The sequence below is a fragment of the Coptis chinensis genome, chromosome 2 (assembly GCF_015680905.1).
Source record: "Coptis chinensis isolate HL-2020 chromosome 2, ASM1568090v1, whole genome shotgun sequence".
NCBI classification, from domain to species: domain Eukaryota; kingdom Viridiplantae; phylum Streptophyta; class Magnoliopsida; order Ranunculales; family Ranunculaceae; genus Coptis; species Coptis chinensis.
In genome coordinates this window covers 102,524,248-102,540,620 of record NC_141457.1, presented here as the reverse complement: position 1 = coordinate 102,540,620, position 16,373 = coordinate 102,524,248, and the positions used below count along the sequence as shown (strand labels likewise).

Here is a 16,373-nt window from a genome sequence, read left to right as displayed (position 1 = left end):
TAAATCTGCTTCAGAGTCGTGTTACAGAAGGGGAGGCAAAAATTTATAGGCTAAATGAGCTTCTTGAGAAAGAAAAAGGCGCGGAGACTTGGAAAAGAAGAAGGTTGAAAGGCAAGAGAAGAAGAAAGCTGAAGAAGCATGGAAGAAAGAAAAAGAAGCAAGATCAAAAGAATCTTCGCCAGAGTTGGGTTGGAAAATGAAATTTCAAACTTAAAGTCCGAGATAGCTTCATTACGCCGCAATGTGCCTCAAGAAATCAAGGCGTTCATTAGCTTCATTTACGCAGAATGTGCCTCAAGAGATCAAGCTGAAGGTGGTGAGACACTTCAAATTCAGTCACGTGTTTCAGAAGCAGAAGATAGATATAATCGGCTCAAGGTGCTTCTTGATGAAGAAAGGAAAAGGGGTGACTCTGAGAAGAAAAAGGCCAAAGCAAAGAAGAAAAAAGATGGGGCATGGAAGTTAGAAAACGAGACAAAACAGAAAGAATCTGCTAAAATGTAAAATGAGATCTCTCTACTGAAATCTGAGATAGCTTCGTTACAGGAAAAAGCAGGTTTCTAAAGATCATGATGAAAGTGGTGAAGTGGATCACCTCAAGTGTATGGTATTGGTATGTCTATAGTGTTACGAACTTACGATCTATCTTTTGGTAGTCTATGTGATGGGCGAATGACTGTTACTGCTAGAGAACAAATTTTAATCGACAGTTTAGTTTTACCGCTTTTGAAAGTTAATTTGAACCAGTGTTCAAGATGGGAGAAAGAGTGTTTTCTTTATGATCGTGATCGAGAAGCGTTGATGGAATTTGCTAATGAAGCAGATGAAAGGGCTGGTCATTGAAACGAGTGGGATTTGTGTGCTTTACAATAACTAATGATTGCATACAAGAAGTAAGTATAGACTTTCCAATGGGTCTTTTAGAATTTTTTTGATACAATAATGACAAGGGGAAGAGCTGATGGAGTTCAAAAGAAGCGCTTAATCTCTGCTTTGTGTGTTGTGGCAATATTTATGGGGTTTCTGTATTTTTACTATGGGGGATCCTCTCTCGGATCTCAAGTGCATAGTGGTGCAACATCCTTAAAAAAAACTCGGGTCATCTTATTTGGGTGGTGATGACAATGCTGACTCGGTCAGCAAGGATGAAACTTTCACAAAATTTGGGCAGGATGATGGAGAGAACAACATAGTGGCAAAGAACTTTCCTGTGAGTATCTAAAGTGTTGTTGCTTTTACTAACTGTTTTAAATATACCTTGACAATGAGCTTTTCTGAGTTTTCTTTCCTGATGTGCCTTAATGATCAACTTTCTCTTGAAAAGTATCAATATAATAAGTTTAAACTTCTATTCCTTGCTTCATAGGTTTGTGATGATCGGCATTCTGAATTGATTCCGTGCCTAGATAAGAATCTAATATACCAAATGAGATTGAAGCTTGATTTATCTTTGATGGAGCACTACGAGAGACATTGCCCTCTGCCTGAAAGACGCTTCAATTGCTTGATTCCTCCTCCAACAGGCTATAAGGTTAATAGCTTAAGTGAAAGATGGTTTGTTATTTATTTATTTTCCTTTGGAAATTTTAGAAGTGTCATTGTTTTTGGACTATTGTAGGTCCCAGTCAAGTGGCCAAGAAGCAGAGATGAAGTATGGAAAGCAAACATACCTCATACTCACCTTGCACATGAGAAATCTGATCAGAATTGGATGGTTGAAAAAGGTGAAAAGATTACAATAAAATGAGGAAAACTCTTTGTCAATTTCACTATGGTGAGTTCTTTTTTATGTCATTTTCATACGTGTTGAATCTTTTTAGTTATTTTTTGTATCTTATTCAGAATCTTTTTTTCTTAAAGTGTTATGTTATTATGTTTCTGGTTGTGTATATAAAAAGTAGAATTAAACAAGAAGTGATACTTAGAATGGTATTTGATGGTCTGTTTTTGGAACAAGAGAAATCCATAGCCAAACAATCGATAAGAAGCAAGGTACGATTACAATAACTGGTCATTTCGACCTGCAAACATTCTCAAAGAAGCTCAACAGCAACGAAGGCAAAGTAATAAAAGGGATAGAGATCAAACAAAATGCCAAGAAGGAAGAAGAGAAACCAAAGCCAAATCAAGCCGATGCGAAACCCGACAAACCAAAGCAAGCCGATGCAAAACCCGACAAGCCACAGGAAGTAAAGGCCGCCGAGAAGCCGAAGAAAGCAGAAGAAACCAAATCAGATCCACCAAAACAAGCTGCACCGGCAGCCAAAGCATCTGAACCAGGGCCACAGATGAAGTTGGTGGAACCGGGTCCGATCCTTGCATATCCATGGGTCCAACCATATCTATGTTTCTGTAGCACCGTTTCGTGTGTCCTCACCCTGCATCTATCTTTGTGATTGCTACTTTTTTTAACCTGACCTTGGGCTTTGCATATCAAACTTCACAAGTAGCATGCCCCGTGTATCCATTGTTGTATTTTCATCCTGTTTTTGGACTGATCTGATATTAACTCTGATAATGATATTTTGTTACAGGTTGATGCAGGGAAAGACGAAGTTTTAACAATTGGAGAACTTCTGAACCCCTCCAATTTCCCATTTTTATTTGTTGCTTTCATTTCCTCTATTCTCACTCCTTCCTCAACAACGGTAAAATTTTCTCTTCCTTTTTTTTCTTTTTCTAATTATAAATTTTCTTGGAGGGATTCTGTCGATTAGAATTATAGCAACTTAAGATCTCTGTTTGAGGTTAGTTCAATAACTTAATTTCTCTCTTTCAATATTTGTCAACAGTAAAATAAGTAAAATTACACGAAAACTTGCTAACTCGAAGAAATATATGTGCAACTAATGTACATATCTAGCATTATGTTTGTACACCAGGCCAGTATGAAAATTTCATGGAACAGGCATACTTGCATGATCAAACGGGTAGAAAAACAAATCATTCATTGGATTGCCTTATGTGGGTTGGGAAATGATGGACTAGCATTTTAACTTGCGTTTTTTTGCCTTCTTCGGGTGCATGGAGATAATGATATTGGTGGATGACGCTGGGGGAGCGTGGGCACGCATTGATCATTCACCATGGAATGGTTGCACATTGGCTGATTTCATCATGCCGTTTTTTCTCTTTATTGTGGGTGTTGCAATTGCTCTTGCACTTAAGGTACATGCTAAATATAGTGATGATATGTTCAAACTTCAAAATATACAAATAAGCTGATAGGAAGTCGTAAACACACTTCACCTCAGCTTCAAATCTGATAAATAAAGTGTCAAACTTTAAAATGAAAGGGATAAGTTCGAATTTCATAAAGGATGTCTGGGATTTTTTTTGTGACATGGCCTGGCTAGCATATTTCATAGTAGTGTATCCATGTGTCTACATTACTGCGCAAGATTAATTTCTGAAACCGAATGAAGATGATCTCATATTTAGCTATTCTACTGTTAATTTGCAGAGAATCCAAAAGGTGGGAGATACGGTTAAGAAAATTATCATTAGAACGATAAAGCTTCTCTTATGGGGAATTATTTTGCAAGGTAATCTATGGAAGAAATTTAGAAATAAAAGTTCTGCACGAAATATTTCTTATTGTTAACTTTTCTGGCTTTTTTCTAACACAACTTTCTATATGATTGAAGGTGGCTACTCTCATGCTCCTGACGACCTCTCTTATGGAATTGATATGAAGCAAATCCATTGGCGTGGCATTCTTCAGGTTTGCTAACCCTTTTTTTTTGTTCATATTTTAGAAAAACAAAACTGTGAAAGCCCAGGAAACTAAGGGTAAATTTCAACTTGGGTTGTACTAGACCCATAACATGTAACGACATAGGTTTGGGTTGAGTTAGCAATCCTACGATTCTAAATGCATGATTTGATCCAGAGACTGGTAGCTAGGCTTGGGCTTTTCTACACCAATTGATCATAGCAAGAGCTATCTAATTTCTTAGCCAATTGCCCAATTCAAATAATTTCTCAAGAATTCGTTATTTTACTTGCAGAGAATTGCTTTGGTATACTTAATTGTCGCTCTAATAGAGACTTTCACTACAAAGGTCAGACCTACAATACTTAAATCAGGACATTTCTCCATTTTCAGTGCATATCGTTGGCAATGGTGAGCAATATAAGACGCAAAAAGATAAAATATAAGAAGTCTTCATCGTAAGAATGCAAAACTTTAATGGCTTATTATCAATGTTCCAGGCTTGGAGGGTTTATCGCCTTTCTCATTTACATGATCACAACATTCTCATTGTATGTTTCTGATTGGAGTTACGAGTTTGATGAGGATCATCAGATCAAGAAGTATATTGTACGTGTATATTCCTGTCTCTCCTATGTGTTACATAATTTGTTATCATTATAAAAAAAAAAAACATAATTTGTTACCATTGTTGACATTATCGCAATCGAGATGCCATAATACATATTTGTAGGTAAATTTTGTTTCGTTGAAATAGTATTGTTTATGTCTTGATTTGGAGTTTTGGGGAGCTTCAACTTCTGATTTAGCGTCCTTCGCTTCTGTTATGTTTTGCATGCGTGTGTAATGACTAATGAGAGTAAATGAGTAGTGGTACACTACTTACTAGGTTGAAACAAGATTCAAATGATATTGCGTAAGAATTTCGAACTAGCAGGATTTAAGTCAATTAATAACTATTTATGGTATTTGTGTTAATGGACAAATGTGTTTTTTTTGTTCGATGATTAGTATTTCCATTTTTATCAGGTATTTGATGATTTTGAAAAACCAATAATTCTCAAGTTTGATGAGAATGCTCCCAAGAAGCCACATCACCCCGTTCTATCAATATAAATATATTATTTATTCAAGTGGACTTTAGGCTTTTGAGTCTTTAGCTATCTATGTCGCAATTCCGGCCATAGGCCGCCAAATGGCTAGTAAAATAAAAGACTGACATAAACTGTTTGAGTTCTCAATAAGAGAATTACAAGAAGACACTATATCCATCACTCTGACTTTATGTTGCCATCCTGCATCTTCTTTATTGTTCCTCAGCAGTTGCATAAGATATCTACTATCTCCCAAAATAAGTGCTTGATTAGGCTGATACTTCTTCAGCATATTACATGCCAATTCAGCTCCAACTATTACGCCTCTAACGATTTAGCATACGAACTTTCGTAAATATTCTTAATCAGCCTAAAGGTAATTCTAAATTTCTAAACAGATACTAATATATAGACAATGGAATTTCTAGAGCATCAGTAGACACCCATTACATTGAGCAAAGTGACCAAATGGTTTACAAATGTTTTACATTCATAAATACACGACTGTTTTACATTCATAAAACCACAACAATTTCAACAATGGAAATACTTAATAGCATAGCAACAATACAATGCAAATAAATTCACATCACTCGCATAATAATGCTTCTGCAGTCTCCTTGAACTCTTCTGCAGTCTCGCATAGTAGTCTCCCTGAAGTCATCTTTCTTTTTTCTCTCACGTAGCATCACACACCAGTAGCACACTACAGCCAACAGTCACACACTAGCAGCCCAACCACCACCTGTAACACACATTTGCACCAACAACACTACACACCACACATCTGCAGCCCACACTTCACACACAACAGCATCACACACCAACAGCACAACGTAATCTACACTTCGCACAGCAACAGCACACACTTCACACACATCAGCACACCACAGCGCACATATAAGCACACCTCAACCCTTACAATTACACAACAACAGCCCACACACTAGCAGCACACATCAGTAGCACACACAACAACATCACAGTATCACACACACCGAAGAACATCACGCCTCACACACCAAGAGCGCAACCATCTCCACACACCTGCAGCACACATTTGCACCACCAACACGATACACCACACACATCCCAGCAACCCCACCCACCACCACTAACGGATTGCATGAAGAATCTCATTCTAAAATATCTAAAACACAAACAAAATTCACAAAATAACAAGTAACTTCAATAACTACGAAGTCTACTGCCATGAATACTCCACTCAAGGGAATGAATACTCCACTGAAGGGGGGGAGGGGGTAGTATCAACCACACTAGAAGGTTCACCAAGTCCACTAACGCTTTCAACACTCTCAACTTGTGTATCACCAAATCTTTCACCAAGTACACTCACAACTTGTGGAGTCTCAGCAACAACTGGCCCAAAGCTTTCACAAACATTCAGAGTATGATATGAGTAGTCATTCCCAAAAATTGCACAAGCTTCAGCAAAATAGGGAAACATCCTCCCTCTTAGGTGCCTCGCTACGGGATGCGCCTATAACAATAAACAATTTCTAACAAGCACGCTATGGTTATAAACATAGTAATAATTTGTCACAAGATAGTCAAGTAAATTACCCTGAAATACGCATCCCATGCTTGACGATCAGCATCAAAACACTTGGTTTGTTGGTTGTATGAAAAACCAAACTCAGTACTCTCGAGAAGTTATTTGACAGCTATGTAATCTCTCTTCAATGTTTTCATCCTAGAACGTACATTGTCATCCCCAACTGACAAGTTCAATCGTTGATTCAACTCCCTAGCCACCATGGACAAGGTCTCACTCTCCCACCCATTTTTTGACATTTTGCCCATACCATTTAGAGTATGATCCAACAATAACTTAGCTAGGATCTCGTCCATCATGGGAGACCAACGGGTTTGTTCCCTACTCACCATAACTATGAGAAAAGAAACTTAAAGGTAAACTAATTGAACAACGTATTTAACAAGTAATCAAACTAACACTTACAACCGTTTTATATATACACTAAACAACATTGTGTATAAATAATGATAATTACTCTTACAACAAACACTTCATTGACATGACTAAAACTGTTTAACCAATATAAGCTGGTAAACAAATTACTTCGTGAGAAATTCTTTGAATCAGTTGAATAAATTTCAAAACTGATATCTACTTAGCTTACAAGAATTTAAGTCAATAGAAAATGACGTCCAAAATTGTGGGAATAAAAATAAGTAAGAAGAAAGTAACGCGAAAATGATATCTGATTTTGTTTGTTGAATGGAAGGATTTTCATTGTTGTTGTTCACAGTCATATTTACCCTGGAAGAAATAAACCAAAACTGCTCAACAACTCATTTCATGAACTCTTAATCTTACTTACAATACCAAAATCAATAACAAATCATCAAAAAAGGTATCTACAGAATGAACTCTAAATTCCACAACAAAAATAAAGATAGAATTTTAACTAATCATTACTCCCCGCAATAAAAAAAAAACGGATAACTTGCATTGAGAAAGTATCACAAACATCAAAATTGCATAAAAAACTTAGCCATTCAAGTGAAATCTCACAAACAGAAGGACAAATTCATGATTTCACTACCTATATAACAATTGCAACATGAACCACATTTCAAATTACAGAAAACGTCAAACTGCATCAAAACATAGCTTATCAAGTTGAACTGAAGCGGATTTCAAGAAACACTAGTTAATTAATTCAACTAAAACAAGTGCAATTTCACATCTAAAACGAGAAATCCCATGATTTCAGTATCATAATAGCAATCGCAACATCAAAAACTTGGTATTTAACTAGAAATCAAACAAGAATCTAAAGGCTTAACATTAAAAAAAGAGCTAAACACTACCAGATACTCAAACAAGCTGGATAGTGAAAGCGGAAGGGCTAACCTTGCTTGCAAAGATCGTTCCGGAGTGTGAGAGACTCAACCAAAATTGAGAGAGGGAGAGAGAGTTGAGGAGGTTAACCTTGACAGAGAGAGAGAGAGTGAGAGAAGCGAATGATCAAAACTAGGGTTGAAATTGATCAAAAATTATCTGCCGAATTTGCCAATGGCAAAAATTGTGTTATCAAGCACCGCCAAACCTGGCAAATGAGATTTGTCAACATTTGCGCGGTGATGAAACAAGCAGCGGCAAAACTCTATTTTCCTGCTAGGTAGTTTGCCAACAAAATTTAAAGTGGGAAAATGTTTTCCCATTACATATTTGCCCCTCAAGTGCTTAGAAAAATAGAGACCAAACACATTTGTTTTTTCAAAAAACTTATTAGCAATAAATAAAGGTATTTGTTATTGACAGACTCCATATTGTGTTGGGCAGACTCCAACAAAAAAAACAATTATTACAAGTGTGCCATTGGTCCTAAAAAATCCAAAAAAAAAAAATATTACAAATGTGTCATTGGTCCCAAAAAATTGAATTCGAAAACCCCAAGCTTAAACGACCCGGCTAGGTTGTTCATTGTGCAAACCCAACGATGTGGTCACACCGTTTGGACTGAGTCCCCAATGATGTGGCCACACCGTTTGAGATTTGAACTTTGAAAAAATATAAAGTTCTGTTTTTTGGCGTTTGAGATTTAGTCCAAATGGTGTGGCCACACCGGTCAAGAGGCCAAAAAACAGAACTTTATATTTTTTCAAAGTTCAAATCTCAAACGGTGTGGCCACACCGTTTGGACTAAGTCTCCAACGATATGGCCACACCGTTTGGGATTTGAACTTTAAAAAAATATAAAGTTCTGTTTTTTAGCCTCTTGACCGGTGTGGCCACACCGTTTGGACTAAGTCTCAAACGATGTGGCCAAGCCGTTTGTCCAAACAGTGTGGCCACATCGTTGGGGACTCAGTCCAAACGGTATGACCACATCGTTGGGTTTGCACAATGAACGACCTAGCCGGGTCGTTTAAGCTTTGGGGTTTTCAATTCAATTTTTTGAGACCAATGGCATACTTGTAATATTTGTTTTTTTTGGACTTTTTAGGACCAATGGCACACTTGTAATAATTGTTTTTTTTGGAGTCGGCCCAACACAATATGGGATCCGTCAGTAATAGGACCCTAAATAAATAGGATCCAAACACCCAATAAATAAGTTGGCCCGGTCATTTAGTTTTCATCTTATTTCCACTTTTACCCTTCTATGTTGGTTACATTCAATCTCTACACTATATGATAGCCGGGTTTGTAGGAACCACACTTCTCAATCGAATAGTGTATTTCTAATCTCTCAATTTTAAGATTTTAGAACCACCTCCCTACGTTTATTTAAATTACATCTCTCCTATTTATTAATTACAATTGGCTCCCTGATCTCTATTAAAATTGAACCACCTCCTTCTTCAATAATTTTAGGATAGTCTTCTTAATTTAAAAGCTAAAATTTATGTATAGGAATTGTATATCTTCCCCATTTTTAGAAAATTGTTTCTCTTTTCTTAGTGAGAGATTCACAAAAAATTGTTTTTCTTTAGTTTTTTTAACAATTTTCATTTTAGTTCTTTACAACTTGGCGAATTGATTCGTAGCACAGAACACATGCTAGTTAAGAAAATAAAACATAATAACATTGGGGCGAGAGCGAAAACCCAAAAACCCACCCATTCTTCTCCGATTCTTTTCTAACCGACCAGTTTTTTAAAATAAAATGATAAACCTTCTCTAATCCTTCAAACAACTTCATCTTCTTTACATTAAAAGTAACACCAACAACTTTTAAACTTATTAACAAAATATCAATTATTGAATCGACAAAACAAAAACACAATTCTGCTTGTTGTGTACTTCAATTCTCCAACATGTGAGTCTGCTAAGAACAAGAAGTTTTGGATTTTTTTAAAGAGATACGAAAAGAAACATAAACGTAAAACTTCTTGTTGTGGGAGTGGGGGTCTTGTTTTTGGAAAGAGAATGAGTGATATTTTGTGATTTTGTTTTTAACTAGCTTTGAACTAGTTGTCTAGGTAGCCTGTAATCTCACACTTGCTGTTTGGAGAGAAGGTAACTTTGATATCAGAAGTGCATGTTGATCCCAAATGCTAGTTTCTAATGAGAGTGGACCAAAGTGTAACACATCAAGCCATCAAGTAAGGGTGTGTTTGTTAAATTTTAACTCATGGAAAGGAAATGAAATAAAATGGGTGGTCCACTATGGAATGGAATGGAAAGGAAATAATTTTAAATGGTATGTGTTTGGTAAACTGGGGAAAGGAAAGTAAAAACTGGGGAAAGGAATAATCATGTTTGTTTGCAAAAGCTATGGAAAGGAATAATTGTATTGTTGGGTCATGAGTGTATTAGTAGTAAGTCCCTATCTATTTATTTCCTTTCCTTTCCTTTCCACAAAAATTTCAGGGGTTAGCTAAGGACACAAAACCTTTTCCATTTCAATAATTTTGTTTCCATATGGAAAAGCCCATTTCCTTTCCATGGGTAAACAAACACCTTATAAACTATGGAAAAGGTGGACCACTCTTATTTTCCTTTCCTTTCTATAGTGTTTCCATCATAACAAACACACCCTAAGAATGTACATATGTCCAAGCTCGTTTAGATTCAAGTCCAAACAACACTAGCTATTGCCACTTTACAGTTCAAATTAAGGATGACAATGCAAGCCTAGTGAGTACTGACTATAGTCGCAAAATTTTCTTAAGGGGTAGTGGGAACAAGAAATTGGAAACGAGCCTTTTGCAAGAAAGTTTAAGTATTCTTATAGCAGCTCAAATATATTGAATTAATCATGTACTTGGACCAATATATGTACTTTTGGAAGAAAATATGCGATCAAGAGTTCAAAACATCGTCCCATGTGCTCACCACTTACATTGTCTGTATATAGTATTTTGTCATGGGTATTAGTTTGAAAATTCAAGCCTACATTTCAAGCACATAATGGATTCGTAGAATGCAAAATCGAGCGTGGATATATACGTACCAAATCAGTTGGATAGATCGTCTCAACACTACCATCTTCCAAATAGATAGACCATTCATCATGTTGTTGAGGTATAAACAATCATTGTTATTGTTTGGAGTATGAACAATGATTGTTCATAGTCCAGGCCAATAGGGATTATTCAGTATGAACAATGATTATTCATAGTCCAGGCCAATAGGGATTATTCAGTATGAACAATGATTGTTCATAGTCCAATAGGTATATATGAACAATGATTGTTCAGTATGAACAATTGAACATAGATTGTTCATAGTACAATAGGAGTATGGACAATAAACAATGAGTGTGCTAGGGGTATGAACAATGATTGTTCACAATCCAATATGTGTTCACACTTATTATTATTACTCATGTTGAGATATGAACAATGATTGTTCATAGTCCAATAAGAGTATGGACAATAAACAATGAGTGTGCTAAGGGTATGAACAATGATTGTTCACAATCCAATATGTGTTCTCACTGATTATTACTCATGTTGAGATATGAACAATGATTGTTCATAGTCCAATAGGTATGAACAATGAGTATGCATATCGTTTTTTCAAGAAATGTTCATATTGATAGAAGATTATATTGTGCACACCCTTTTTGGCAAGGAATTGATCCTTGAAATGTTTAGTATCATCAGTCTCACTCCAACTATAGGGGTATGAACAATGATTGTTCATAGTCCAATAGGTATGAACAATGATTGTTCATCCCACTGATCATTCCTTATGTTGTTGAAGTATGAACAATGATTGTTCATAGTCTAATAGGAGTATGAACAATAATTGTTCAGTATGAATAATGAGTATGTATATCGTTTTTTTCAAGAAATGATCATATAGAGAGAATTATATTGTGCACACCCTTTTTGGCAAGGAATTGATCCTTGAAATGTTTAGTATCATCAGTCTCACTCCAACAATAAATTAAAAAAATGTAACAAATCCATTTTCAAGCCTTTTCCTATTTTTCAGCGAATTAAACATGGCTAAAATTGTAACAACAAATGATGGTAAACAAAATTTTAGACATTTACATGTTATTTGATATATGGAGCCTCTCCTCCATGTCTAGGAGTTCTACAACTACGTCAAAAGCAAAACTAACATTTACTCGTTAAGAATAAACAGATATCATCGAATTCCAAGATATTGAATTCCTAGCCAATATCTCATCAAAACCCTGACGAGCATATCATTAAACGAAAAAGATAACAAGCCTCTTCAAACATTTATGTTGGGTATAACCCGAAATCAAACAATTCCAACTAAAAAGATTCTTCTGAGCCATTTTATCAAACACAGTTCGCGCCAAAACCGTATCACCCCCTCATATATAAATATTAATAACAATATTAACATAGTTCGCGCCAAAACCATACCCGATAGTTTCAAGGTGCAATCACTTCTTTATATTCGACTTTTCAACACCCTTCATATTTCTTTGCGAGATTTTTAATGTTGCACTTGTTTTCTTCAGTTCTTGATGGTGAATTTGACATTTTGTTTGGATTTCTTAGTTTGATTTGTTGATTTTGTTGGATTTGTAAGATTTAGGGTTTGATTTGTTGTTTTGGTTTGGTTTTTTCTTCTCTGTTTCTGTTTGAGATTTAGAATTGGGTTTTTTTTCTTGGCCCTTGTGTTTTAAAGAATGAAGTTGTTTGTTTGTAAGTGTAAGGGTATACTTGAACTTTCCACATCCCTGTCCTTGTGGCTTATTATAAAAAAAAAAATGGTTTCGTGAGTGATTATTTTGTCCATTTTGTCCCTGAGAGTAGCTCTCTATAAAATCTTTGGTTGTGTTTGGTACTTTGGTTCGATGAATTTAGATATATTCATGGGTTGTTAGGTAAATAGGGAGAAAACAGAGGCACAAAAATGATAAACGAAAATGGTAATCATAGTTAGAGAAGCCATAGAATTCGAGATATTTCCGTCTAAGGGTATCGTAATTAGGGAAATGAACTTGATTTATGAAAAAAGGTGTTCACTTTATTAAAAACATTGTAAGTTTTATTTATCTAATAAAAAAAATATAATTTTCATGAAAAATTTCAAATTCTAGAAAGATTAGAAATATGTGGGAGTGATCTGAACTCTGAAGTATGTTTGAATCCCTTCATTAAAGTATACACAGGTCTAACAAAGTATAGTGACTAAGAGCATCTTTAGGAAAGCAACCAAAAAAACATCAAAATTTTGAACCAAAAAAACACCAACCAACTTTAGGAGCAACATCAAATTTTCGACATCAAACTATGCGGTTTTGGATAAACCGCGCCATATAGCCCACGCGGTTTTCCCAACACCGTGCCCCTAAAGCCCATTTGATAGGCCCAAGCCCACGCGGTGTTCCAGAATCGCGCTACTTCTACATATACATGACCAAAATCACGCGGTTTCAATCACTTTCAACTTTTCTCTCAATTATAAACCCTCTCCTTAGTAAAAAAAACAAAAACAAAAACCTATCTAAACTCTTGAAATTTTATATGGATCCTTTTGAACCTTTCGAGGGTGATGATTGGCAGTACACAGACGACATTGGCAATGGGGAAGAAGAACCCGAGGAAGTAGAATACGGTGGAGGAGAAGAACCCGAGGATGTCGCGCCGACTGATAGACATCCCTATGTACTGGAGTATCAGATGAACGACTTCGATTGGCAATTTGCACCTAGTGAAGCACTTGATATGGAAGTTGTGTCTTCTACACGTGATACAAAACACGTGTCGAGTGCAGTGGCTAATACTCAGGTAATTAATTAGTTTTGATTAAATATTTTGAATATTATGCATTAATTAGTTGAGTTTTACCAATTAATTATTTATCTTATACGCATTATTTTTTTTTTATAATATCAGCATGTTATTGACTACCGAGTTAGATCGGCTTTACTTGGTGTTAGAGAGTGGTGGAAGGTTATTAAGAGTTTGGATGAGTTTGTATACATTAGAGATAGTATTTTGTATACACTTTTGGGTCTTTTGGTTGATGTGGATTATGAGAAGGCTGATTGGGTAGTGGTCATAACTTTAGTAGAAAGATAGTGGAGTAGAATTCATACATTTCATTTCCCTTGTGCGGAGTTAGGGTTCACACCACTAGACTTCACTATGATTTCTGGGTTGAGTATCGGTATAGGCCAACCGATACCTTTTCATACAAATTATGAGAATATGGATAGTATGCTTATGAGTTTTCCTCGCTTGGATGCGGATGCTTATGATTCTTCTAGTATTAAGCTATCTCATATTAAGACTACATATATGGAACCCCTCTTAGATCCTAATACACGAGCGGAGTTAGCTTTGACTGTTCTACCTGGTAGTGAGGGTGTTGATGTGTATGTTAGGGCTTTTTTGATATTTTTTATTGGGCTTGTTCTGTTTCCCAATGGTCATTCTACAATACGACTGGGATATTATGCTTATGTATCTAATTTGCATACTATGAGAGATTATGACCTGGGTAGCTCAGTATATGCCACATTGATAGCGGCGTTATATAAAGCTTCACAGACATTCGGAAGTAGAAGACCTCAGATTGCAGGATTCACAGGACTTTTAGAGATTTGGTTTTATGAGTACTTTCGAACTCTTTGTCCTAACATAGACATGATTGCTAATACTCACCCTAGATTTGGTAGTTGGTCAGGGCCTCACTTGACTCGTAACAAGGGGCATATTAGAAAAAATGTCTGTATGGCTCGTGCTCAGATTGATATTAGATCATTGTCATCTATTGAGTGGAGACCTTGGCATTTGTTTACTACCTTTGACGATCCAGTTGTGCAGCATGCTTGTGTGTTGTCACATCACAGAGTTGTTTTTGTCGCACGTGACCGTAAGGTTTGGTACTGTGGCGACAGATGTTGGAGGCAGATGACTGGACGTTATGGAGTTCTATGTGCTCCCATGCCAGATGTTAGTGATGCGAAGTCGTGAGGTAGAACTCAAGTTCATGAAGTTCATGCCAGTGGTGGTCCTTGGCCAGATGCGTCTTCTTTTGTTGTTGAGCAGACTGCTAGTCAGTATTATAGATGGTGGAACCGTGTCTCCATGGGTCCGTTGTTGCCCCTGTTGGTCAGGCTAGCAACTTCGAGTTTGTGGGCCTGGAAGGGATGAGACATGAGCTACATATTCCTCATCCACCACAGCTTGTTTACAACCCACAACCTCTAAATGCATATCATCCAGCTCCTGTGTCTGCCAGTAATCCTCAGATGTTTGCTGTGTGTGGACCTGATGGGGAGGCTACTTACATTTCCATTCCTGAGGTGCCTCGTGCTCATTGCCATGAGTTAGAGCCGCAGATTGATCAGTATACCACGGTGAGTTTAGTTATTTTATTTTTCTTATTCATTATATATATAATATGTACTCACAATGTATTTTCTTGGATTTTCAGGCTGAGATTCGGGAAAGATATGAGAACCAGATTTGTATGTTTGATGGGATAAGGATTGTCGTGTATCATTATAGCCAAGAAAGGGAGGAGGCATATTCTCAGACATATTAGCAATCCCAACGTGCATATGACGAGACTCGAAAAGCGTATGAGGATATTCAACAGGTGTACACACAACAACATCAGGGATATGAGGAACTTTAGGCTGAGGTAGTTAACCTTCGTGCAGACAGAGACGATCTTAATTACCAGGTTAGGAACTTAGAGGAGCAGCTTCAGAATATCCAAATAGAGAGAGGAGAGGGATCAAGTGGTAAGGGGCATGAGAAGAGAGCTAAATAAATTTTATGTAATATGATAGGTTTTGAATCATTTTGGATATTATATCATAATCATAGATTTTGGATTGCACAATTCTTAATTTCTTAATTTCTTTAATTTTTTCGATTTTGGATCACAATTCTTAATTTCTTAACTTCCATGCACAATTCATAATTTCTTAAGTTATATGCACCACACTTCTAAATTTTTAGAAAAAACGCACGCGGTGTTATCAAAACCGCGCCAATAGAAGCCCAAGCCCACGCAGTGTTGGCAAAAAAACCACACGGTTCTTCTAAAACCTCGTGAGTGATTTGATATAGCACCAAAGCTGGAACCAAATATTGGCCGATTTGGTGTTTGGTTTGGTTTTTTGGTGTTTTCATCAACATGTGACTCTCCTGAAGTTGAAAAAACACCAAATTGTTGGAAATTGTGTTTGATGCTAGGTTGATATCACTCCTAAAAGATACTCTAAGCCAAGAAAAAGTCCAACAAAATACAGTACGAATTTTGATTGTATTGCATAGGAATTATGTGACATTCAATAGGACAGTTAAATCTCGCTCCAGGGATCGAAGACAAGAAGATGTACGATTTCGTAGTGTAACATTTGTCCATTAAATTGGTAGTATGAATGGTGAGTAAATGTTTCTCAAATTTCTATATCATAAATATTTTATACTACTAAGTAAGTAGCATGAATTGATGAGATTAACACGTAATAAGCATAGTGATTCATGTGGCCCTTTACACAGAGTGATAGAGTCAATTATTCTTTAATTCACTAGCTATTGAGCCGGCCCATGGCCGGGATTGTTATTTTTTGTCTAAATGATGGTGGAGATTCAAATTTGAAGCATAAGTACCA

The 16,373-nt window shown here is 36.4% G+C and overlaps 1 protein-coding gene and 1 long non-coding RNA gene across 2 annotated transcripts; both read left to right on the top strand.

Moving 5' to 3' along the window:
• The first annotated feature begins 924 nt into the window (after nt 1-924).
• Nucleotides 925-1,785, top strand: LOC147519811 (uncharacterized). The gene is made up of 3 exons (XR_015214297.1): nt 925-1,210; nt 1,367-1,531; nt 1,619-1,785. It is a non-coding gene; the product is annotated as an uncharacterized LOC147519811 (long non-coding RNA).
• A 1,244-nt stretch (nt 1,786-3,029) lies between these two features.
• Nucleotides 3,030-4,809, top strand: LOC147519810 (uncharacterized). The gene is made up of 5 exons (XM_086594887.1): nt 3,030-3,168; nt 3,464-3,545; nt 3,648-3,724; nt 4,011-4,126; nt 4,216-4,809. The coding sequence occupies exons 1-5, from the start codon at nt 3,034-3,036 to the stop codon at nt 4,376-4,378; spliced, it is 573 nt and encodes a 190-aa protein (XP_086451013.1). The 5' UTR covers nt 3,030-3,033; the 3' UTR covers nt 4,379-4,809.
• Nucleotides 4,810-16,373: the final 11,564 nt, after the last annotated feature.